The sequence below is a fragment of the Adiantum capillus-veneris genome, chromosome 2 (genome assembly GCF_014529385.1).
Source record: "Adiantum capillus-veneris isolate H3 chromosome 2, ASM1452938v2, whole genome shotgun sequence".
Taxonomy (NCBI): domain Eukaryota; kingdom Viridiplantae; phylum Streptophyta; class Polypodiopsida; order Polypodiales; family Pteridaceae; genus Adiantum; species Adiantum capillus-veneris.
This window is the reverse complement of record NC_140932.1, coordinates 85,737,302-85,757,939: the sequence shown is the minus strand read 5'-3', so window position 1 is coordinate 85,757,939 and position 20,638 is coordinate 85,737,302. Positions and strand designations below refer to the sequence as shown.

The 20,638-nt window shown below is 45.0% G+C and overlaps 1 protein-coding gene across 6 annotated transcripts in view; it reads right to left on the bottom strand.

The window, feature by feature from the left end:
* LOC147463112 (uncharacterized) overlaps positions 1-19,517 on the bottom strand; it is a 56,357-nt gene extending 36,840 nt beyond the window's left edge. For 4 of the 6 annotated variants that reach the window (XR_015184916.1, XR_015184917.1, XR_015184920.1 and 1 more), the window contains exon 1: positions 16,894-19,517. Coding sequence is in view for 1 of the 6 variants with exons in the window: in XM_086487381.1 (XP_086343507.1) it covers positions 16,992-19,418 (2,427 nt within the window). In the remaining 5 variants the exon portion in view is untranslated. Of the gene's footprint in view, positions 1-15,983; positions 16,151-16,675 lie in introns of those variants that run through there. The other 2 variants (XR_015184919.1, XM_086487381.1) reach the window with 2 other exon arrangements.
* Between the last annotated feature and the right edge of the window lie 1,121 nt (positions 19,518-20,638).

The window sequence follows — 20,638 nt, the reverse complement described above, 5'->3', positions numbered from 1 at the left end:
AAAAAAGAGATAAATGATGTCTCCTTTAGACTGAAGCTACCCGATACTTGGAGAATTGACAATGCTTTTCATGTGAGTCTCTTGAAGCCTTTTAAAGGCGATGTGTCCGATGATGGGGAGCCAGATGAGCAACCCGAAGTGGAGCAAAAGGAGGAGATACTCGTTCTAGAACAGATACTGGCACATAAAGATAGAAAGATAAAAGGTAAATTGATAAGGCGGTTCTTGGTTAAATTCAAGAACTATCCCGCATTGGATGCGAAGTAAATGGAGGAGGAGGACCTGGCAGATACTCCTCAGATTGTGAACCTTTACCTTGAAGCATTCGATTTAGCATAGTCTACTCCAATAGAATTCCGATTTCAACATGGGCGAATCTAGTGCAACGAGTATGCACAAGAGGGGAGTCACTCCACTCCTTTGTCGACAGATTGCCCCGAGGGATACTGCTGAGCTGACAGTATTCTGCTGTATGACTTTATGAATTGGAATTCCCGATAATGAAAATGATACTAATTGATTTGTACTTGACTTCTTTGAGTGCAGGAACTGATACATGAAATGACTATAGCATTTCGATCTCATAAATCTCAATAGACATGATTGCAATATAGATTAGTTAATTGGGCATCTATGAGGTCCTGACTGGATCTAGATGCGATTGCTAAATATGTTGCCGATTAATCATGGTCTGAGATTTGGAATGAAATTTTGAATGTGATTTGTCATGTGATGTCAAGTGATGTCCTGTGATGTGACTGTCGATTGGTACATGTGCTAGATGTGTTGTTCTAGTGCGTCGGTACTAGCAGTCAGTGTCTACTAAGACAATTTATGGCCTCTGTGTGTTTTGCAGGCGTAATCGAGGGCGATTATAATGCTTTCAAGAGGGGGGTATGTCACAAACTGGTGACATGGCATGCCTCGACACACCCACACTTACTGGCTGCTGTCACAAACGGGAGCTTCACTTAGTACTGAAGCCAAAGGATATAGAGAGAAATAGATAGAGAGAGAGATAGAGAGTGAGAAGATCGACACAATACTGGGACCAGAAGATGGGCTGGTCCCCCCCCCCTAATAGTATCTTTATTACTGAGGAGAAGTCTATACAAGCACTTGAACCGAACGTATTACCACGTTCGTTCTAGAATAAGACTTGATGGTTCCCGGAAGCCTCGGCTTCCGAATCCTAGGGTAAAACCCTATTCCAAGGAACTTCCGTTCCTTATTCCAAATCCTTGAGAAACAAGGTTCTCGCCTCTGCATCTCACCTTCCAGACTCAGGGCATGACATCCCTGCAACTCTCTTTTAGAACTCTATTTCCAGAGTCCTCTTCCCGCAGAACAACTCTGCTTTCCCGGACACGAAGTCCTTACTTGGGAATCCCAACTTCCGGATCCCAACTTGAGAGACTACCTCTCTCCGATATGTGGATCTACTTCCCAAACTCGGGTACGAAACCCCTGAGCTGATCTGGCTCTAGTTCCTCAGAGCGCTTTTCTCCTGCAGAGGCTCATACCTTCCTCTGCTCCTACTCCCTCACTAAGAGGAAGTACACCTGCAAACAAATACTCAGAGTTAATAACATGCAAATCGTTACCTTCAAAGTCTCAACGCTCGAAACGTAACTCCGTTCTCGAAAAGCAATTCCCCGGAAGAGATCTCTCCATAGAAAATCCTCTCTTCCAATCCTACACACAAAAGAGGTGTGTTCTCCGGTTCCTTCTCACAAATCAGCCCTGTCTACGACGTTTAGGGGCTGAAATCAGAGAAAAACAACAGCTTGTCGCGATGGAAACACGCTCCGTAGGCACTTCTTCGCAAGGGAACTCGCGCACTGGGTCTTGGCGACATCTGGTACACTTGGGGCAGCCATGGGCATCACTTGCAACGTCTTCTTTACGGCTGAAATTTGCAGCAGTATCTCCTCCTTGAAAAGATTGGTCCTCCTCTCTGAGTAAGGGCATGTGATGCTTTTATAGCTCCTAGCCACGGGCACTAATAGCTGCTCGCGTAGAGATCGCGGCTGTTTTTTTTTTTTTTTTCAAAAATTTTTTTTTCGATTTTTTTTTTCGGTCCTCTGCCAGAAAAAGAGAGAGAGAAAACGCTGGCTAATCTGTTGCCTTATTTATCAGATGGCTGCCCACTTATTAAGTGGGCCGTCGATCACCTTTAAAAATGGTCTGAATCTGTCCAAAAACTCAATAAAACCTTATAAGTTAAAAACAATGCTTTCACAGCACTTCCCAGGCGTCCCTGGATGCAATCACATGCACAGTTGCAAAGCAGACATAGACTTCCTCGCGAGAAAGCATCTACTTTCCCGAAAGGCAATCCCGCTTTCTCAAAAAGCATCTGTTTTTCCTCAAAGTTCCCTCTGAACCCATCTTCATTCAAGTGCTTGCTTTTTCCTTGTGCACAATTCTAACACAATTCGGAATTTCCTCCCGACTATAGATATTCCCTTTCCGATGCACCCGTCACCCACCTTGTGACGCATCAGGAATACCCATCACCTAGTCCTTTCCTACCGAACTTACGGTACAATCTCCTTCACGATGCTCTATGTCACCCATCCTATGACGCATCAGAGATGTCCGTTCCCGAATGGTCGAATACTTCTTTCCGATGCTCCCTGTCACCCATCCGATGTGACGCATCAGAAGTACCCGTTCCTGGTGGCCTTACAGATATTACTTTAAATAACGCACTAGGAATACTCTGTACTCGGATGTCTCCAGTTAGAAAAGCCCTCTCACTTAAAACCAATAATTCATTTAGAATTATTTTTCCTTGGTGTTCCAAGCGAGAAAACCCTCACTTATAAATCCAATAATTCATTTAGAATTATTTTTCTGTAAGATAAAGCCAATTTAGCAACAGCTGCAGGCCGGTAAAATGCGGAGACACGCTGATGTGGCACAATGTACAGATTCCCTGTTGTTACGTGAGGGCTGATGACATGGCAGCGTACGAAAATCCCTGATTTTACGCTGGCTGATTTTAGCAAGGCTTTTGGATAAAATTGCTTTATTTTGGAAAGCTTTTCACTTACTGCTTTTGGGGCTCTGCTTTTGGGCATCCCTTGTAACTTATAAATTAGTGGGCAGGGCCCTCACTTCTCAGATCATCTCGACACAGAGTCTGAGAGTGAGAACCCTCCCACTCTCTTTACTTTGAACACAGATTAATACAAAAAAGAAATACCGAAAGGGGCGCCAGTCTTTGGGGCCAATATCTCTAGGCACGGAACTCCGCCGGGCCGTGTCGAATCAAGTGTGAATTGTGAACTGTTTTGAAGTGAATCTCTGTTGTGTCGTGGTAGAATCTTGACTTGGAGTGTCCAAGTTTGTTACAACTACAGTGTGTGTGAGTAGTGGGTGCAGGTGCTAACAGCTTTAATCAAAAGCTTGCCTTCTCCCTTGCTCTATGTAGCGCGACGATTTGCTCTCGCACATCTCTCTCTCCCCTTTGCACATATGGTAATGCCCCACTAGTTGGGCTTCTCGGATGACCATGTACAGTTCTGGGGTTTTTATGCGCGTTTGATAAGGCAAGAGCCTTTTGTACAGGAACCGGATTAGCTAATTGCTAATCCCCTTTAGGTACGCCCAGTTCCATCGCGAAGGAATGCGAAAACGGAGAGTTTTCTCGCGTGAAAACTCGTTCGATTTAAAAGGGAAATGTCCCATTGCATGCGGGAGCCTCTGAGACACGCGTAGACGTGTTCGCTCCACCCGAAATGATGCGAAACAGAAAATTACAGCCTGCTGTGTTTTCCTGCAGGCTTAGGGTTTCGCACCTAAACGGCAAGATATCGCCAGGGGAGCCTCGGGTGCTTGTACAGGACAGTTTAGAGAGATTTCCCACAAGGAATCTCGTATAATTAAGGGGCAAGTGACCCTACAGGTGCGAGAGCTCGCGGGCTACCCAGAAAAGTGATCCGCACACGAATCAGAGTGCAAAACAGAGAATTACAGCTTGCTGTAATTTTTTGCAGGTTTTTGGTTTTGGCTAGTTTTGATACCTACAGGTCCCAGGAGCTTCAGGGAAGCTAGCGTATCATCGAACAGGTGTTTTGGCGCAAATTGGAAGCCAAAAACAAAGATTTCAGCGTGCTGTAATTTCTCGCCAGGTTTCGTAAAGTGCTTGAAAGTGCATGGGAAGTCAATGTTTACTTGGGATTTTGTCCGTGGAGACTTCTATTGTGGTTATGCTATGGTTTTTCTCAAGTATAATAAGAATAAAGAAATACCGAAAGGGGCACCAGTCTTTGGGGCCAACAGGGTGTCGTTGTCTGCTTGGTAGCACTCTAGCTACCAAGTCGTGAAATGTCTTGAAGTGTTGAATTCCAATCACAAGCTTATTCGTGAAGTTCCTTTGTGTCATAAAGTTAAAGTAAAGTTTCGGGTGAAAGCCTATGTCTACCACCCTACGGGCAGGTTTCATAATGCCTTTCCGCTTAACCAAGCTCCTGCCACATTCAATTGAATGATGAATCGAATTTTCAGTCCACACCGAGCTTTTACAGGAGTATTCTTTGATGACACACTTGTCTTTTCAAAGACTGAAGAAGGACATCGCAAGCACTTGAACATATTGTTTCAGGAATTGCGAAAACATGAGTTGAATGTGAATGCAAAGGAAAGTGAATTCTTTCTCGCGGAGATACACTATCTCGGCCATATAGTCTCAGACAACCAAGTGAGCATGGATCCCGCAAAGATCCAGGTGGTACAAGATTGGCCAACTCCCACTACGGTACACAATGTACGTAGCTTTTTGGGATTGTGCTCCTATTATCGAAGGTCTATCCAAGGCTTTGCTCAAGTAGCAGGACCACTCCATGACCTAACAAGGAAGAAGATAGCTTTCAAATGGGGATCCGGAATACAAGGTGCCTGCTCCATGACCTAACAAGGAAGAAAATCCATTTCAAATGGGGATCCAAAAAACAAGATGCCTTTGACAGGCTAAAGTATCTATTAGGTCATGGACCTATTTTGATAGTGTCAGACTTAAGGAAATGAAATGAACGGGGCGAGGAGATGGATCTCCCGGCTACACAGACCGCCTACAAATACACGTCGGACAAACCACTCGACCAATAGACAGGGCGAGGAGATGGATCTTCCGGCTACACAGACCGCCTACAGATACGCGTCGGACGAACCCCCTAACCAATAGCCACCATCCGGCAACTCCCCCGTGCTGGGGCCAGCGTCCAAGGCCGTAGGCGTGCACCTGTAAGACCGAACGTCCCATACCACCCGGCCTCACCTCCTCGAGGTGACCTCGCGCACTCCTAGCCTCGCAGGCTAACCACTGGCACTCTGCCAGTGGGGGTCGATCACCCCAAATGAGGCCTTGGCCTCCCTTTTATAATAATGGCCGGCCACACTGGCCGTGTTCACACTACGTCCGCCCGGACACTGGACGCCCATCCCGACGGCATCTGGGCTAGATCCCCTTTCCTGTGAGCGGGACATAACATACTTCCCCCCTTAAGAACCATTGATGTCCTCATCAATGAAGTGGGGATACTGAGCCTTCAAAGCTCTAACAGGTTCCCAAGTAGCAAACCTTTCAGATTGACCCTTCCATTTAATTAAGTACTCGTCATAAGACTTTTGACGTGAATGATGGGTACGATGATCTAAAACTGCTTCTGGTTCTCGAGGAATATACTCAGTTTGCATATCTTGCCATACATTTTCTTCGATAGGCACAACAACGTCGGCTTCGCCCAATTTCACTCTAAGGCGGCTGACATGAAACACTGGATGTACGCTAACATCCGAAGGAAGAGCCAGTTTGTAGGCAACTTGGCCAATTTTCTTTGTGATCAAGAACGGACCACAATATCTAGTTGAAAACTTAGAATGCTTTCCCATTCGCATAGTCTTGGAATCCTTGGGTATCTTCAGATAGACCCATTGTCCCACATCTAGAGTCCTTGGAGATCTCTTTTGATTAGCATAAGTAGTGACTCGATCCCGAGCCGTTCTTATACTATCCTTAGCCAATTCGAGCATTTCCTGCATGTCATACAGGAAATCACGAGCTTGGCGTTCCTTGACTTTCTCTAAGCCAATAGCAATCGGGGATTTAGGCTCGAATCCATACATCAGCATGAATGGGCTAAATCCAGTAGTAGAATGCTTGCTACTATTATAGGCAAACTCTAATTGTGGAAGATACCTTTCCCAATCAGACTGCCTATGAGAGACATAGACTCTCAACATGTCCTCTAACGTCTAATTCATCCTCTCAGTTTGTCCGTCAGACTCAAGATGGTCAGAAGACGACATACTCAACTTCGTCTAAAGATGAGCAAACACATCTCGCCAAAATCGGCCAGTGAACTTAGTATCTCGATCACTGACGATATCCTCTGGCAGACCATATAGCTTATAAAGCTGATCGACAAATAAAACCGCCAACTCATGGCTTTTTACTCTCAACTTCGTTGGTATAAACTTCGCCATTTTTGTGAGTCTATCGACCACAACCCAAATAGTATTTGGTAAACCAACGATGAAGTCCATGAAAATACTTTGCCACTTGGCATCTGGGATTTCCAATGGGTGTAGTAGGCCAGCTTTTCTAAGGCGCACTACATATTGACTTGACACTGAGCGCATCTCTTCACATAGCTCTCTATGTAAGAGCGCATCCTTGGCCAATAGAAATATCGCTTGACCAAAGCCAAAGTTCTTTGGATGCCTGGGTACCCAACGCTAGGAACATCGTGGCATCCGCACAAAATCCTTTGTAGAATCTCATCGATTTCCGGCATGCAGACTTTACCATTTCTGAACAATGGTCCACTTCTAATGGAATATTGTCGCTGTCTCGTCTCTCCAGCACGACTCACTTGGGTCTCTGGACCACCCAAGCCTGTATGCGAGTCATGCCCCGCTTCGACCTCGTTCCATATCTTGCCAAAATGGCCATCGAAACGACATAGCCCTCGGAGAGAGAGAGAGAGAGAGAGAGAGAGAAATCCATCGAGATTTCAGCCATAGACAAGGCATTGACCTCAGGAATCCTGCTAAGCGCATCGGCAACTCGATTGCTGGATCCTTTTCTATAACGGATCTCAAAGTCAAACTCTTGCATAAGCTCAACCCATCTAGCCTTCCAACCTCTGAGATCACCCTGATCACAGATAGAGCCCAAGGAATGATGATTTGTCCATGCAACAAACGTAGAGCCATACAAGTAGTGCCGCCATTTCCTCAGGGCATGGACTACGGTGTAAAGCTCCTTTTCATACGTTGGGTAATGCATCTCAGCATCAGAACGCTTCTTACTTTCAAACGCAACAGGACATCCATCCTGGTATAATGCCGCACCAATAGCATAATCACTAGCATCCGTTTCAACCACAAATGGTTTGCTAGGATCCACAATGTGCAATATTGGCGCAGTAGTCACCACGTGCTTTAGTGTCCGAAAGCTCTCGTCGAGACGCTCATTCCAGACAACAGGGGGATTAACTTTACGATGAGGACCCGAAGTCTTTGGCCCTTTCACCCCTCCTTTTAAAAGTTGCGTAAGCAGAGCAGCAACTTTAGAGTAATCCTTGATAAACTTGCGAAAGAATCTAGTAAAGCCTAAAAAGGACTTTACTTGGCGTACATTCTTTAGAATGGGCCAATTTCGCACTTTATCCAATTTTTCACGGTCGACGCGAATTCCATCGCGAGTAATGATGTGACCCAAGTACAGAAGCTCTTTCTTAAAGAATTCACACTAGCATAAAGCTTCTCAGTTCTCAGTACTTCGAGAACAGTGCGTATAAGCGCTAAGTGCTCAGGCAAACTTCGACTGTAGATCAAGATGTCATCGAGAAATACAACAACAAAATTGTCTAGAAACGGTCTCAGCAAATCATTCATCATCTGCTGAAACATAACTGGAGCATTGGTCAAACCAAAAGGCAAGACCAAAAACTCATAATGACCATAACGCGTACGGAAGCCTGCCTTAGGAATATCTTCCAGTTTGATTCGTATCTGATGATAGCCTGATCGCAGGTCTATCTTCGTAAAATACAACGCTCCATGGAGCCGATCTATCAGATCGTCCATGCGCGGGAGCGGATACTTGTTCTTGACAGTGAGCTTATTCAACCCCTTGTAATCCACGCTTCGCATAGTGTTATCCTTCTTTCGAGAAAGTAACACTGGCGCTCCCCAGGGGGACTTACTTGGTCGAACAAAACCCCTGTCGAGATAACCTTTTAGTTGCCACTGAATCTCGTCCTCTTCGGTTTTACTAAACCGATAGGGTTGCTTTGAGAAGAGTTGGCAGCCAACCACCAACTCAATGCCATGATCTACTCCTCTCGAAGGCCACAAGCTAGGAGGTAGATCATCAGGAAAAACATCCTCGAAATTAGTCATGATTTCTTGGATAAGGTTGGATTCGTCGGAATCCCCAAGTTCAACAAAAGAACATGAAATATTTTTACGAAATTCAATGACAGAAGTACCAAGCACTAATGAATCAAACCAAGCTGATGGTACACATTGATAAAAGTCAACATCAGAAGACTTTATTTTTTTATACATTTCCAAAGCAATAATAATTGGTATTGCAAAATTATTATTTACAAACTTCTGATTACAAAGCGACACAGATACATAAGACATGTTCTGCTTAACAAAAACAGGAGAGTGATGTACATAGTCTATATACAACGAGTCTTGTTTATCATAAAACCATGGAATTCCTAAAATAACATCTGGCTCTGTCCAGGTGCATGATGTGGAAATCCAGGTTCTCTGTGTAATCAGCCAGCTCGAGCGACAAGTCTAGAACCATCCGATTCCATACATCCGTATCCACGCCACAAGCCATCTTCACGCGATACTCATGGTCACTGTCCCGCGTCCACAGGCTCGGTTTCTGCACCAATTTTGCATCCACAAAATTATGTGAGCTTCCATTATCAAGGAGTATGGTCACGTCGTGACCATTGATCTTCTCGGGGAAACGGAGAAGATCGTGCTTATCAAACACTTTGGTGCTAAAAGTACAGTTAGTGCATGAACTGTGCGCTAAATGATGGATTTCAACTTGAACAATAACAGAGTTACCTAAGATCTCATGAATCTGAACCAAATTGCGGATTCTGTATCTTCTTCTTCTTGGGGCAATCCTTGATTTGGTGACCCGTCTGGCCACATCCGAAACAAGCCCCCTTCTTCACTGCATCAGCAACTCAAGCATTTTTGGCTTTCTTCTTCTCCTGAGAAGATCTCGGCGGTGATTTAGACTTATGCTGGAATTGGGGTCGCTTCCTCGAAGAACCCTCACCGGATTGATGGTCTACAGTTCTTTTCTTCTCATGATTCGCTCCATTTATTAAATGGAACGTCCTAGCCTTTGCCACTGCATCCTTGACATCAGTCGGGGCTTTGTCCTTGATTAAGGCCCAACGGTAATCTTCATGTAATCCCAGCAAGTACATGTGCACAGCGTGCGTGGAATCCACCTTGCAGAAGGTGAGCGCCTCTTTGAAAGCTGTCGTATACTTATCAAAAGACAGAGTTTTCATCGAAAGACTCTGCAGTTTGGCATAAGCTTTCAAAGAATCCATTTTGGCGAAATCCCTCCTGAATTTCACACAAAAATCAGCCCACGTCGTAGGCTTCTCTGTCATGTCGCGCCACCAAGTAAGCGCCTTACAGCGCGATAGAGAGAAATCGTATGAATCCTCCGTTCATCATGCTCCCCATGGAGATCAAAATACATGGTCCACTGATGCAACCAGTTATTTACGGCCAGTTCCATACACTCCTTCTCTTCACCTGAGAAATTTGTAGTTTTGTAAGGAATTGTGGCAGTCAGACCACCCTGTGAACGCCCAAAGGCAGCAATCTGCGTCCGCAATTGCTGGAGATGGGTTTCGCCCTCGGAAATATGCGTAGTCGTCAACTAAGCCATATTTTCGAGAGTAGAGAGTCGGGAACTAAGCCCTTGCACGACCCCTTTGAGAGAGGCCCAGCGAAGGTTCGTCTAAACGTTCGCGTTTTCCAGAGCAGTAACACGCTGGTCGACACTCTGGAAAGTACTTGTAATCCATGTGTAGAGAACACGCATGAATGGAATTTGGATATTACCTGGCACGTCGTCACGCTGCACATCTGAGCTAAAGGAATCCATGGCAAAGTGTGTGAAAAAACTAGAAATTTCACACGAAACTGGGCCTTTTCTGCACTTTCCGTTCGCAAAAAGTTGAAGTTCGGGGAGCTCTACGCATCGGTGTGAGTGTCTGAAGGCGAGCAGGTGATGGCGGGAGTGCGGGAGTGCGAGAAGGTGAGAGAGAGCAGGCTCGAGAGAGGAGCAGGAGAGCTAAAAATGACGTTCTCTGTAAACTTCTGCAAGTCTCTGTAAGTGAGTCTCTAATAAACTGTAGGTTTCAGACTTATTTTAAAAAAAGTCCAAACTTAAAAGGGCCTGGCCATGATTTAAGATAAGGGTGTCTCCCCCTTTAAAAAAGATCAACGCAAATTGAACCAGCAACGTATAAAAAAAAACCAACGCAAAATCTCCAGCGAAGAAGCAAATCGAACGCTAGCGAAATTGGGCAGATGATGTGTGGGAGGAGAGAGAAAAGATATGGGCGTGTGTCCGCTTGTGCCTGCCACGCAAAAAGAGCCACGCTGGCTTCCCTGCCGATTCCTTCCCTGTGCAAGAGCTCATGTTGCAAACTCCAGAGAGAGGTAGTTCTCTCTCTCTCTCTCTCTCTCTCTCTCTCTCTCTCTCTCTCTCTCTCTCTCTCTCTCTCTCTCTCTCTCTGTGTGTGTGTGTGTGTGTGTGTGTGTGTGTGTGTGTGTGTGTACACCACACTAAAGAGGAGCATAGAGAAATATTAGAGCTTTTATTCGCTGAATTTAGTCTAAAGTCAGCAAATTAATGAGAGGTGTACTGATTTTCATCGAAAAACCAACAGAAGCAATAAAAATCCTCCAATTTTCAACAGTTTCACCTGCCACTTCGCTGATTTTTATCATAAATCAGCAGCATAGTATTGATTTACACCTACAAACATGCCCATGAGAAGAAAATAATGGATCAAACAATTATACCATCAAAAATTACACACAATCCTTCGTGCAGCCAAGCCGGCTCTGATACCATGAAATGAACGGGGCGAGGAGATGGATCTCCTGCCTACACAGACTGCCTACAGATACACGTCGGATGAACCACCCGACCAATAGACGGGGCAAGGAGATGGATCTCCCGGCTACACAGACCGCCTATAGATACGCCTCGGACGAACCACCCGACCAATAGCCACCATCCGGTAGCTCCCCCGTGCTGGGGCCGGTGTCCGAGGACGTAGGCGTGCACCTGTAAGACCGAGCATCCCATACCACCCGGCCTCACCTCCTCAAGGTGACCTCGCGTACTCCTAGCCTTGCGGGCTAACCACTGGCACTCTGCCAGTGGGGGTCGATCACCCCAAATGAGGCCTTGGCCTCCCTTTTATAATAATGGCCGGCCACACTGGCCGTATTCACACTACGTCCGCCCGGACACTGGACACCCATCCCAACGGCATCTGGGCTAGATCCCCTCTCCTGTGAGCAGGAGAGAACAGGATACCATTCGAGGTTCACTGCAATGCTTCAGGTGATTGCATCGGTGCAGTGCTTAACCAAGAAGCCCATGCTGTAGCTTATGAAAGTAGACGGCTTAAGGATGTAGAATTGCATGCCTCGATCTACGAGAAGGAACTTATGGCTTGATTCACACCTTGTCTACCTGGAAGCATTATCTTTTAGTAGCGGATTTTGTGTTCAATATCGACCATCAGAGTTTGTCATAGTTTCTCACACAACGGAACTTATCTAAGAAGCAAATGAGATGGGCCAACTTTTTGTCTATGTTTCACTTCCAGATCCTTCATACGGCTGGGAGTAAGAATGTGGCTGCGGACGCATTGTCTAGACGGCCTAGAGTGAATGCAGTTACTTCTGTATATCACCAAGAACTGGAATCACTTCTAGGTTTGTATCCCAACGACCCAGACTTCTCCATTTGAAGCAAGTTACAGAATGGAGAGAATGAATATCCTATTCCATTTGAAATGGTTACCTCTAACACCACCAAGCAATTTGCGTGGCGGTACCATTGAGGAAGAAAATCATGGAAGAAGCACATGCTTCGCCTTATGTGGGTCATCAGGGTATCCTTGTCACAGGGACGGGCACCACGCGCCAACGGAAAAGAGCAAACTGAACAACTTTAAGCACTTCAAATAACATTGAACTGAAAGAGATGCATAGCACACGAGACAGGGAGTGGCCGAGTCCCACCCCAAGAGAGCACTGGCCTCAAACCTTGGCGCCCCTTTCGGTATTTCTTTATATTGCTTGAACTCAATACATCGTCGATACTCCATCCTCTGTACCTTTACGCGGAAGCATGCCAAAGAATGAGCCCTTGGCTCATATTTAAAGGCCCTTGGCCTATGAGAATCACTTACATGAAAAGCATCAAACTCTAAAAGCAACTCGTCCAAAAGCTATCATTTTGCGGAAATCCGTACAGCTATCACATCACCAACGTAAAACACGGCAATCCGTACAGGTGCCACGTCGGCATGTCAACGCGTTTTGGGTTGTTTGTACAATTGCTCCCACATCATCGGTTTTATATGCTAGTCTTCTGGGTGCTTATTTTAATGCCTTTAGTCACTTCGGCCCCATTGAACGGGGTCCCATAAGTTGGTGGAAACTCTTCTTCTTCTGTTGTTGCTTCTTCTTAGGGTTTAAACCCCTCCATCGAATTTTGCAGGATGGCTCCGTTCTTCAGTTGCTTGACACGTTAGTAGTTTGTGACATCCCCCCTTCTTGAAAAAAAAAAATCATCTCCAATTATAGCTTTTCTATAAATCAACTCAAGTTAGCTCAAAAATTTCCAAGGGTCATTCCGAGGGACATTCTGTGGGACAATCAATTGTTCTCATTCCAAATTGGAGCTCTTGATATCTTGGGTCGTTGACTTCCCAAAAAAATCTCATCCAATGAGGAGTATATTCAGTCCAGATTGGAGCTCTTGATATTCTTACATAGTAAAATTAGCAATCACACCCAGACCGCACTTATCTCCGACAGATGTCTTGATGCACTAAAATTACATACTGAGGCAATCTCATCCAATTAAGAATATTTAGTGGTTGGCACATCACAATGCAGCACAACTGCTCACATATGCATGTTACAAGACACAACGAGCAGCGCCGTTGGGCACTCCCCCGAGACAGACGGTCTACGGTATGAAGCTGCTCAACGACTACCTCGTCACTCCCCCTGAAAATAACCTAAAAAGGTCCGGGCCATGAGTTTAGAGGACTGATTCAACCAAACGCTCCCCAAACCCGAGCCTACATCGCTTGGAGGTTCAAGCATACAACCTAACGATCCCAGACATCCCGTCTGCATTGTTTGGAGGTTTTCCAACATACAACGAAATGCTCTACAGACAAGTTTTCAAGCATACAACGAAACGCTCCCCAAACATCCCATCTGGGTCGTTCCGAGGTTCAGATAATACCAAAACAGCATTCCTCACTACTCCACCCAGGAGTAAGTCACCAAGTATTGAAAACAGTATTAAAACCAGAGTCAAACAATTCAAATTGGCACCAAGACAAGTTTAAAACATATACCATCCATTTCAAACAAATTCCAAACAAGTTCCCCAAACAATTTCTCAAACAAAGTTTAAAGCTATCTCAACATCTGTCAAACTCGAAAAGACGACTGGCATTCCATCATGAAACCTGCACTAAAAATTAGGCTTAGGTTTCTTCCAAAAAAAAATTGTAATCGACCGCGCAATGGTCCATAAGCTCTTGAATCGTCGTAAGAGGCCTCGATTGACAGTGTTCTTGTGGCGATGATGGTAGTCTCAAGACAGAGCAATCACACGAGACCTCCAAGGTTATCAACTCGAGAAGAGACACCTGCTGAGAGATGTCCAGAAATTTCAAGTTGTAATCTTCTTAGGGTTTCCGTGGCAAGCATTTCAGGATACCCCATTCTGCAAAAAGTTACTCTCCAAAGAAAGATGTCTGAAGGCATATAACTTCAGGTAAAAGTTTTTCTTGAAAGCTTGCCAAGTCCTTGGAGTGTGGGGCTTGGTAGCTATAGACTTCCACCACTTCATGGCACTGCCTCTGAGAAAAACGGTGGCTTGAAAAAAAATTGATCCTTCTCATGCAAGTAATCTTGAATTCCTTATGGCTTATGCCCTATAAGACATAGCCATGAAGACGAGAGCGTGCCCCATGCACAATGGAGTAAGGGTGGGAGTGGCTAATAAGTCCCGAGTCGAGGCACAAAGATTCTTTGATAAAATTCCCTGAAAAACTTGGAAGTGCAAATCTTGCTCTGTATGCTCTTTGGTAGGACCGGTATGCTTTCAGAAAAGCACACACTTGAAGCTCTAATACCACTGTCACGGGGACGTCCACCGCGTGCCAACGGAAAAGAACAAACTAAACACCTTTAAGCACTTCAAATAACAATAAACCCACGACACACTAGACGGGGAGTGGCGAAGCTCTATCCCAAGAGAGCACTGGCCCCAGCTACACAAAAAGGATCAAACTCTAAAAGCAATTGGTCCTAAAGCTGTCAACGTGTTTTGCGGAGATCCGTATAGCTGCCACGTCTTTAGCGTAAAACGCGAAAATCCGTACAGGTACCACGTCAGGATGTCAAGGTGTTGCGAGTTGTTCGTACAACTGCTACCACGTCATCAGCTTTATACGCTAGTCTTCTGGGTGCTTTATTTTAATGCCTTTAGTCACTTCGGCCCTATCTAACAGGGTCTTATAAGTTGGTGGGAACTCTTCTTCTTCTGCTGCTTCTTCTTCTATGGGTTTAGGCCCTCGATCGGGATCTGCAGGTTGGCTCCGTTCATCGGTGGCTAGACACGCTAGCAGTTTGTGACAATCCTCCCTACCACTTTAGCATTGGAAAGATATTCATTTTGGCCAAGCCTTAAAGCAAGCATTGATCAATATGTCAAGGCATGTTTGGTTTGCCAAAAGGTAAAGTACAATCTACATAAGACACCTAGGTTTCTCCAACCTTTGCTTGTGCCTAATCAACCCTGCAAGAGTATTGCAAAGGATTTTATTATGGATCTCTCAAAGACTCGGACTGAAAATGATGCGATTTGGACCATTGTGGACAGATTTAGCAAGCAAGCTCACTTTATTCCAATCTGGAAAACGATCAAAGCGGGTCATATGGCTAGGATTTTTCTAGCACAAATCTTTGAGCATCATGGGATATCCAAGTCTATTGTGAGTGATCAAGATCCTTACATGACAGGAAATTTTTGGCGTGCTTTGTTTGATAATATTGGCAAGAAGTTGAATTTTTCTTCCGCATATTATCCTCAAAAAGATTATCCTCAAACAGATGAGCAGAGTGAGATTGCCAATTGCACAACCTTGGACATGTTGAAATCCTGTGTGTCAGACAAACAATCTCATTGGGAGAAGCATTTGCCTCTTGTTGAGTACGCAAATAATAGTACCGTACATTCGTCTACAGGGAAAGTGCCCTTTGAGATTCTTTATGGTAAGCCTTTGCTTCCACCGATCCTTGTCACTAAAGATAAGATTTTTGAAGCGGATGAGTTTGTCCGAGATTTGGACACGGTCTACGAGCAAGTTAAGTGTAACGGGGACGGGCACCACGTGCCAACAGAAAAGAACAGACTAAACAACTTTAAGCACTTCAAATAACAATTGAACTGAAAGAGATAGAGAGTGCACGACACAGACGGAGAGTGACAAAAGTTCATCCCAAGAGAGCACTGGCCCCAAACCTTGGCGCCCCTTTGAAAATTTCTTTATATTGCTTCAACTAAGTACAAGCTGGTAGTCCACGCTCTGCACCTTCACCTAGAAGCGTGCCAGAGAATGAGCCCATGGCACATATTTAAAGGCCCTTGGCCTATGAAAAGCAGTTACATGAAAAGCTTCAAACTCAAAAGCATCTAGTTCAAAAGCATCCTCCCCAAAAGCTATCAACACAAAACAAGGAATCCCGTACAACTACCACATCAACACTTGCCAGGGCAATTCGTGGAAGTCCGTACAGCCTGCCACATCATCGACGTAAATCACGGACGTTCGTACAACTACCACATCATCACCTTTTTTCGCAAGAATTGAGTGTGTGTGTGTGTGTGTGTGTGAGAGAGAGAGAAAGAGAGATCCCGCTTGCGAGACACACACACACACACACACACAGAGGTGAAAAGATGAGTTTGAAGTGGAGTAGACTTTCAAGAGCTATCTAGCACGTGTTAGTAGCTCTTGCAATTGGCTAGCTCTGATGTGTGTGTGTGTGGAGAGAGAGAGAGAGAGAGAGAGAGAGAGAGAGAGAGAGAGAGGTGGGAGTGGTGAGGGATAACAACAACGAAGAGAAGAATGTGGTGTATGTCGTGGGGAGATGTATAATGATAGACATACACAAACATATACATTTATTCACATGCACGCGTGTATATATATGTGTGTATATATATACAGATATATATATACACACACAAAACTAGGTATGTACACACATATATACATACTTACATGCAAACATGATGCAGAGAGACATTCAAAAGGGAGAATAGAGAAATGAGAGAGATGTAGTTTGAGTGTTTCTAAATGTGCTCATGAGTCAACTTGAAAAACCGTATAGGATCGGTCATTCAAAACCATTGGTAAGAGTGAGTGAGACCCGCCGTAGGCAGGTCGCACGAGCTTGTGCCTAAAAATGTACAACGCCCCTTGCTTTGCAGGCTACGAATAGTTTACAGACATTTACAATAGAAAAATTTCCCCTTACCTTACATGGCAGAGTGGCTATAGATTCCTTTTGTTTCATATACAAGCTTCCAGCTGAAGGTTGAATCCTGAAGAAGTCTGTTTCCTTGTTACCCTCCTTTATCCTGTTGTTGCTTCTTGAAACTTTAAAAATCTTTTGTATAATTGCTTGTAGAATGTCTCTCGCCCCTCTATCCTTCTCAATAATGCAGCTGCCTCTTCAAACCTGCCTTTCCTGCAATATGAATCAACAACAAATGTGTATGTTGTTTCACCTGGCTTAACTCCATTTCTCCTCATGTACTGGATTACATTCAAAGCCTCAGAAAACATTCCATTCAACGCATAGCTATGTGCAATAGTGTTGTATGTAATTTTGTCTGGCTTAATACCAGCGCGGAGCATTTCTGCAAAAATTCGGCTTGCTTCATCCATGTGACCATGCCTGCTATAAGCTAGTAATAAAGTATTATACGACACTACATCAGGCTCCACTCCAGCTGATTTCATTTCAGCAATCAGCTGCTCAGCTTTTCTATACAACCCATCTCTACTATACATGCTCATGAGACTATTATATGTTACTGAACTTGGTTGGATCTTGTTCCTGGACATCAACTCGAAAGTTTCCAATGCTTTGTCTACAAGACCCTTCTTTCCATAAGCAGAAATCAATGAATTAAAAACAATCAGATCCATCTCCTCTTCTTGCAGCTTAGAAAATGCGGACTCTGCTTCCTCAACCATGCCACATTTACTATATGAACTAACTAAAGCTTTTAAGATAGTTCCCTGTCTTTCAAGCACACCGGCTGAAATGTCACAGGCTATTCTATTTATACCTTCAGCATAACCACTCACAGCATAAGCATTCAACAGGGATGCATAGCTGATTGCATTCGGCTGAAACTTACGCATTTGCATCTCCTGTAGAAGCCCCTCCCCAATTTTCCACAAACCTTCTCGTGCAACACTAGCCAGTAGCACATTGAAAGTCGATATGTCAGGACAGCAACTAGCTCTGAGCATGGCTTTATAGACTCCCAGTGCCTGTTCTGCTGAACCTAATCTGCCATAGGTTTCAATGAGGATATTGAACGTGCTATTGTCAGGCTCATGCCCAACCCTTCTCATGTCTTCAAACACTTGAGTGACCTGAGAGTGCAGACCATGCTGGGAAAAAGAATTCAACAACGTGTTCCAAGTCACAATGTCTGGTGCACAGTTGCACGCTTTCATCTCTTCCACCATCAACATCATTTTTTCAAACTCTGCCTTCTGTCCGTACATATCAATCAAAGCATTAAAAACCACACGATTTGGAGCACATCTCGACTCTTTCATTTTTTGAAATGTTTCTAGAGCCTTCTTTGCCATCCCAGCCTTACTAAAGGCAGTAACTAGGCTTGTAAATGTATAAACATCGGGAGTGATTCCTTTCTTCTTCATAGCATCCATAAATGCTGATGCTTCATGGTAAAGGCCAGCTCTTCCATAAGCAGCAATAAGTTCATTGTACGTGACAATATTGGGGAAGAAACCTCGTCTCTCCATCTCCTTTAGGACATCCTTTGCCTCTTTAGGTCGCCCTGATTTTCCATAAACATCTAAAAGAGCATTGTACGTAACCCTGTCTGGAATACACCCTGCCGACTTCATCTCTTGAAGTGTCTTGGAGGCCTCCTCACACGCAGAGTGCTTTGCACAAGCACTTATCAGAGTGTTGTATGTGTAGTTGTCAGGAGTAATACCCTGTTCTCTCATCTTGTTGAAAAGGCATTTGAATGCCTGCCAAGAATGCCCCTGTCTACAATACATGTCTAGCATAACGTTGTAAGTGACAAGATTGGGCATGCAGCCTTCTTCCTGCATCTTCGTAAACAACACAGTCGCTTCATTATATTTTCTACTTCGAGAGTAGGCACTGAGAAGGGCAGTGTAGGCATATACATCCAATTCATGCCCGTCCTCTATAAGACCATCACACAGTTTACAAGCAGCAGCAATTTGTGATTCTTTCCCCAACACTTGCAAAATTGCAGAAACAAGGCCTTCTGTGCAAAAATTTTCCTGCCGCCTTGCCCATTCAAACACGCATAGGGCCTTCTGCCAATCATGATCTTCTCCAAAGCTCTTGATGATACTGCGTACATCAGAGACAGGAAGCTCCATCTGAAGATTCTCAAGGGCACTGCGTACATCCATGCCCTTGCAAATTTGGCCATACACAAGCTCCCCCACGTCTGTGAGTTGCCGAAGCCATGGGTCCTCCCTGCCGAGCCCAGGGGCGGCCCGGTATGCTTGCTTGAGGGACACCATTTCATCACGCAGCATGTCTATCTCAGCTCGTGGGCGGGAAGGAAAGGTCGAGGCAGAGTGCTGTAGCGCTTCAAAAATTGGCAGCAGATGGGCGAAGCTGGCGTCGGATGGAAAAGCAGAGAAGCTGGCGGGCGGAGGGTGAACATCTAATGGGACAGAGGGAGGGGTGCTCGCCACTGAAGGTCGAGGAGGAGGAGAATGTAATGGAGGCAGCTGCGCCATGGACATTGCTGCCGTCTGCTACCAAGAGATAAAACCACGGGCCTGGCTCTCTTGAGGCACTTGCTGCGCCTGCCCGTCAATTTGGAGCATGGGCGGGTCTCTGTCACACACCAGCTAGGTTTTGATTTATAAAAGTGACTGAGATTTCAGCGTGTGGCCTTAGGCTGGGTTCAGACGGGGCGGCGGAAGAGAGAGAGAAAGGGGCGTGCCTCCTCCATGGCAACATCTCATTGGCTGGCAAAAAGCAAAGGTATTTCCGGACCCACCATTTCATGAGCGACCCTCCCACCCTCGGAAATGAGGTACTTCCACCCGAAAGCTGCACATCTTCAGCCACGTAGGAGATTGGTGCAATTCCAGCCATTGATTTGGTGTTGACCACTCAAACTGCTCACCCTCCCTCCGCTTTGTGTGAATTCTATGGGTGGCGGAACAAGAAAATGCATTGTACTACCGCCGCCCCGTCTGAACCCACCCTTAGGCCTAGCGTATTTGTTAGACCACGGGACCTAGCGAGTGAGTTCGGATGTCTTAAATTATGGGCACTGCCCTTTTTTCTCAACCCGTCATGTTTTGCTAGCTGTCTTCCATGTCTGCACTCCCAAGCACGGGCGGGCGGTGTGTAAACAGCCTTAGAGTGAGTGTTGGTGGTGGTGGAGGTGGTGCATTTGAGAGAGAGAGAGAGAGAGAGAGAGAGAGAGAGAGAGAGAGAGATGTTTCGGGTTTCAAAGATACAAAACATGCTAATTCAATTCATTCAAAAAGATCTTTGGAAGTAATACATGTGTGGATGACATAAAGAAATATTTTATGACATGTATTATGACAGGTCTGAAATTTTTGGGCTATAAAAAGCATGAAATAATTAAGCTCCAACTAGTAAAACGGGAGTCAAGATTGGGAGACTCGGGCAATGCACAAAGAGAGACTCTGTGTGTATAAGTGGGAGGCCTAGATAAAGTAGTTGACTTCAATGTGCATAAAGGTAGAAAATACAAACATTATAGCAAGCCAAAAACAAGAAAGAAGCCATGATAGCTTCAATTTTCAAGATTGAATGTTTTGGTTGTTGAAGTCTAGGGACGCAAGAATCACCAAATTGTAGAGGCGAACGGAGAGGAGGGAGAGAGAGAGAGAGAGAGAGAGAGAGAGAGGAATGAGACAAAAACAGAGAAGCAGAAGAGGAGAAGAGAAAATAGCAAAGCAAACAGAAGAGCATGTGGGCA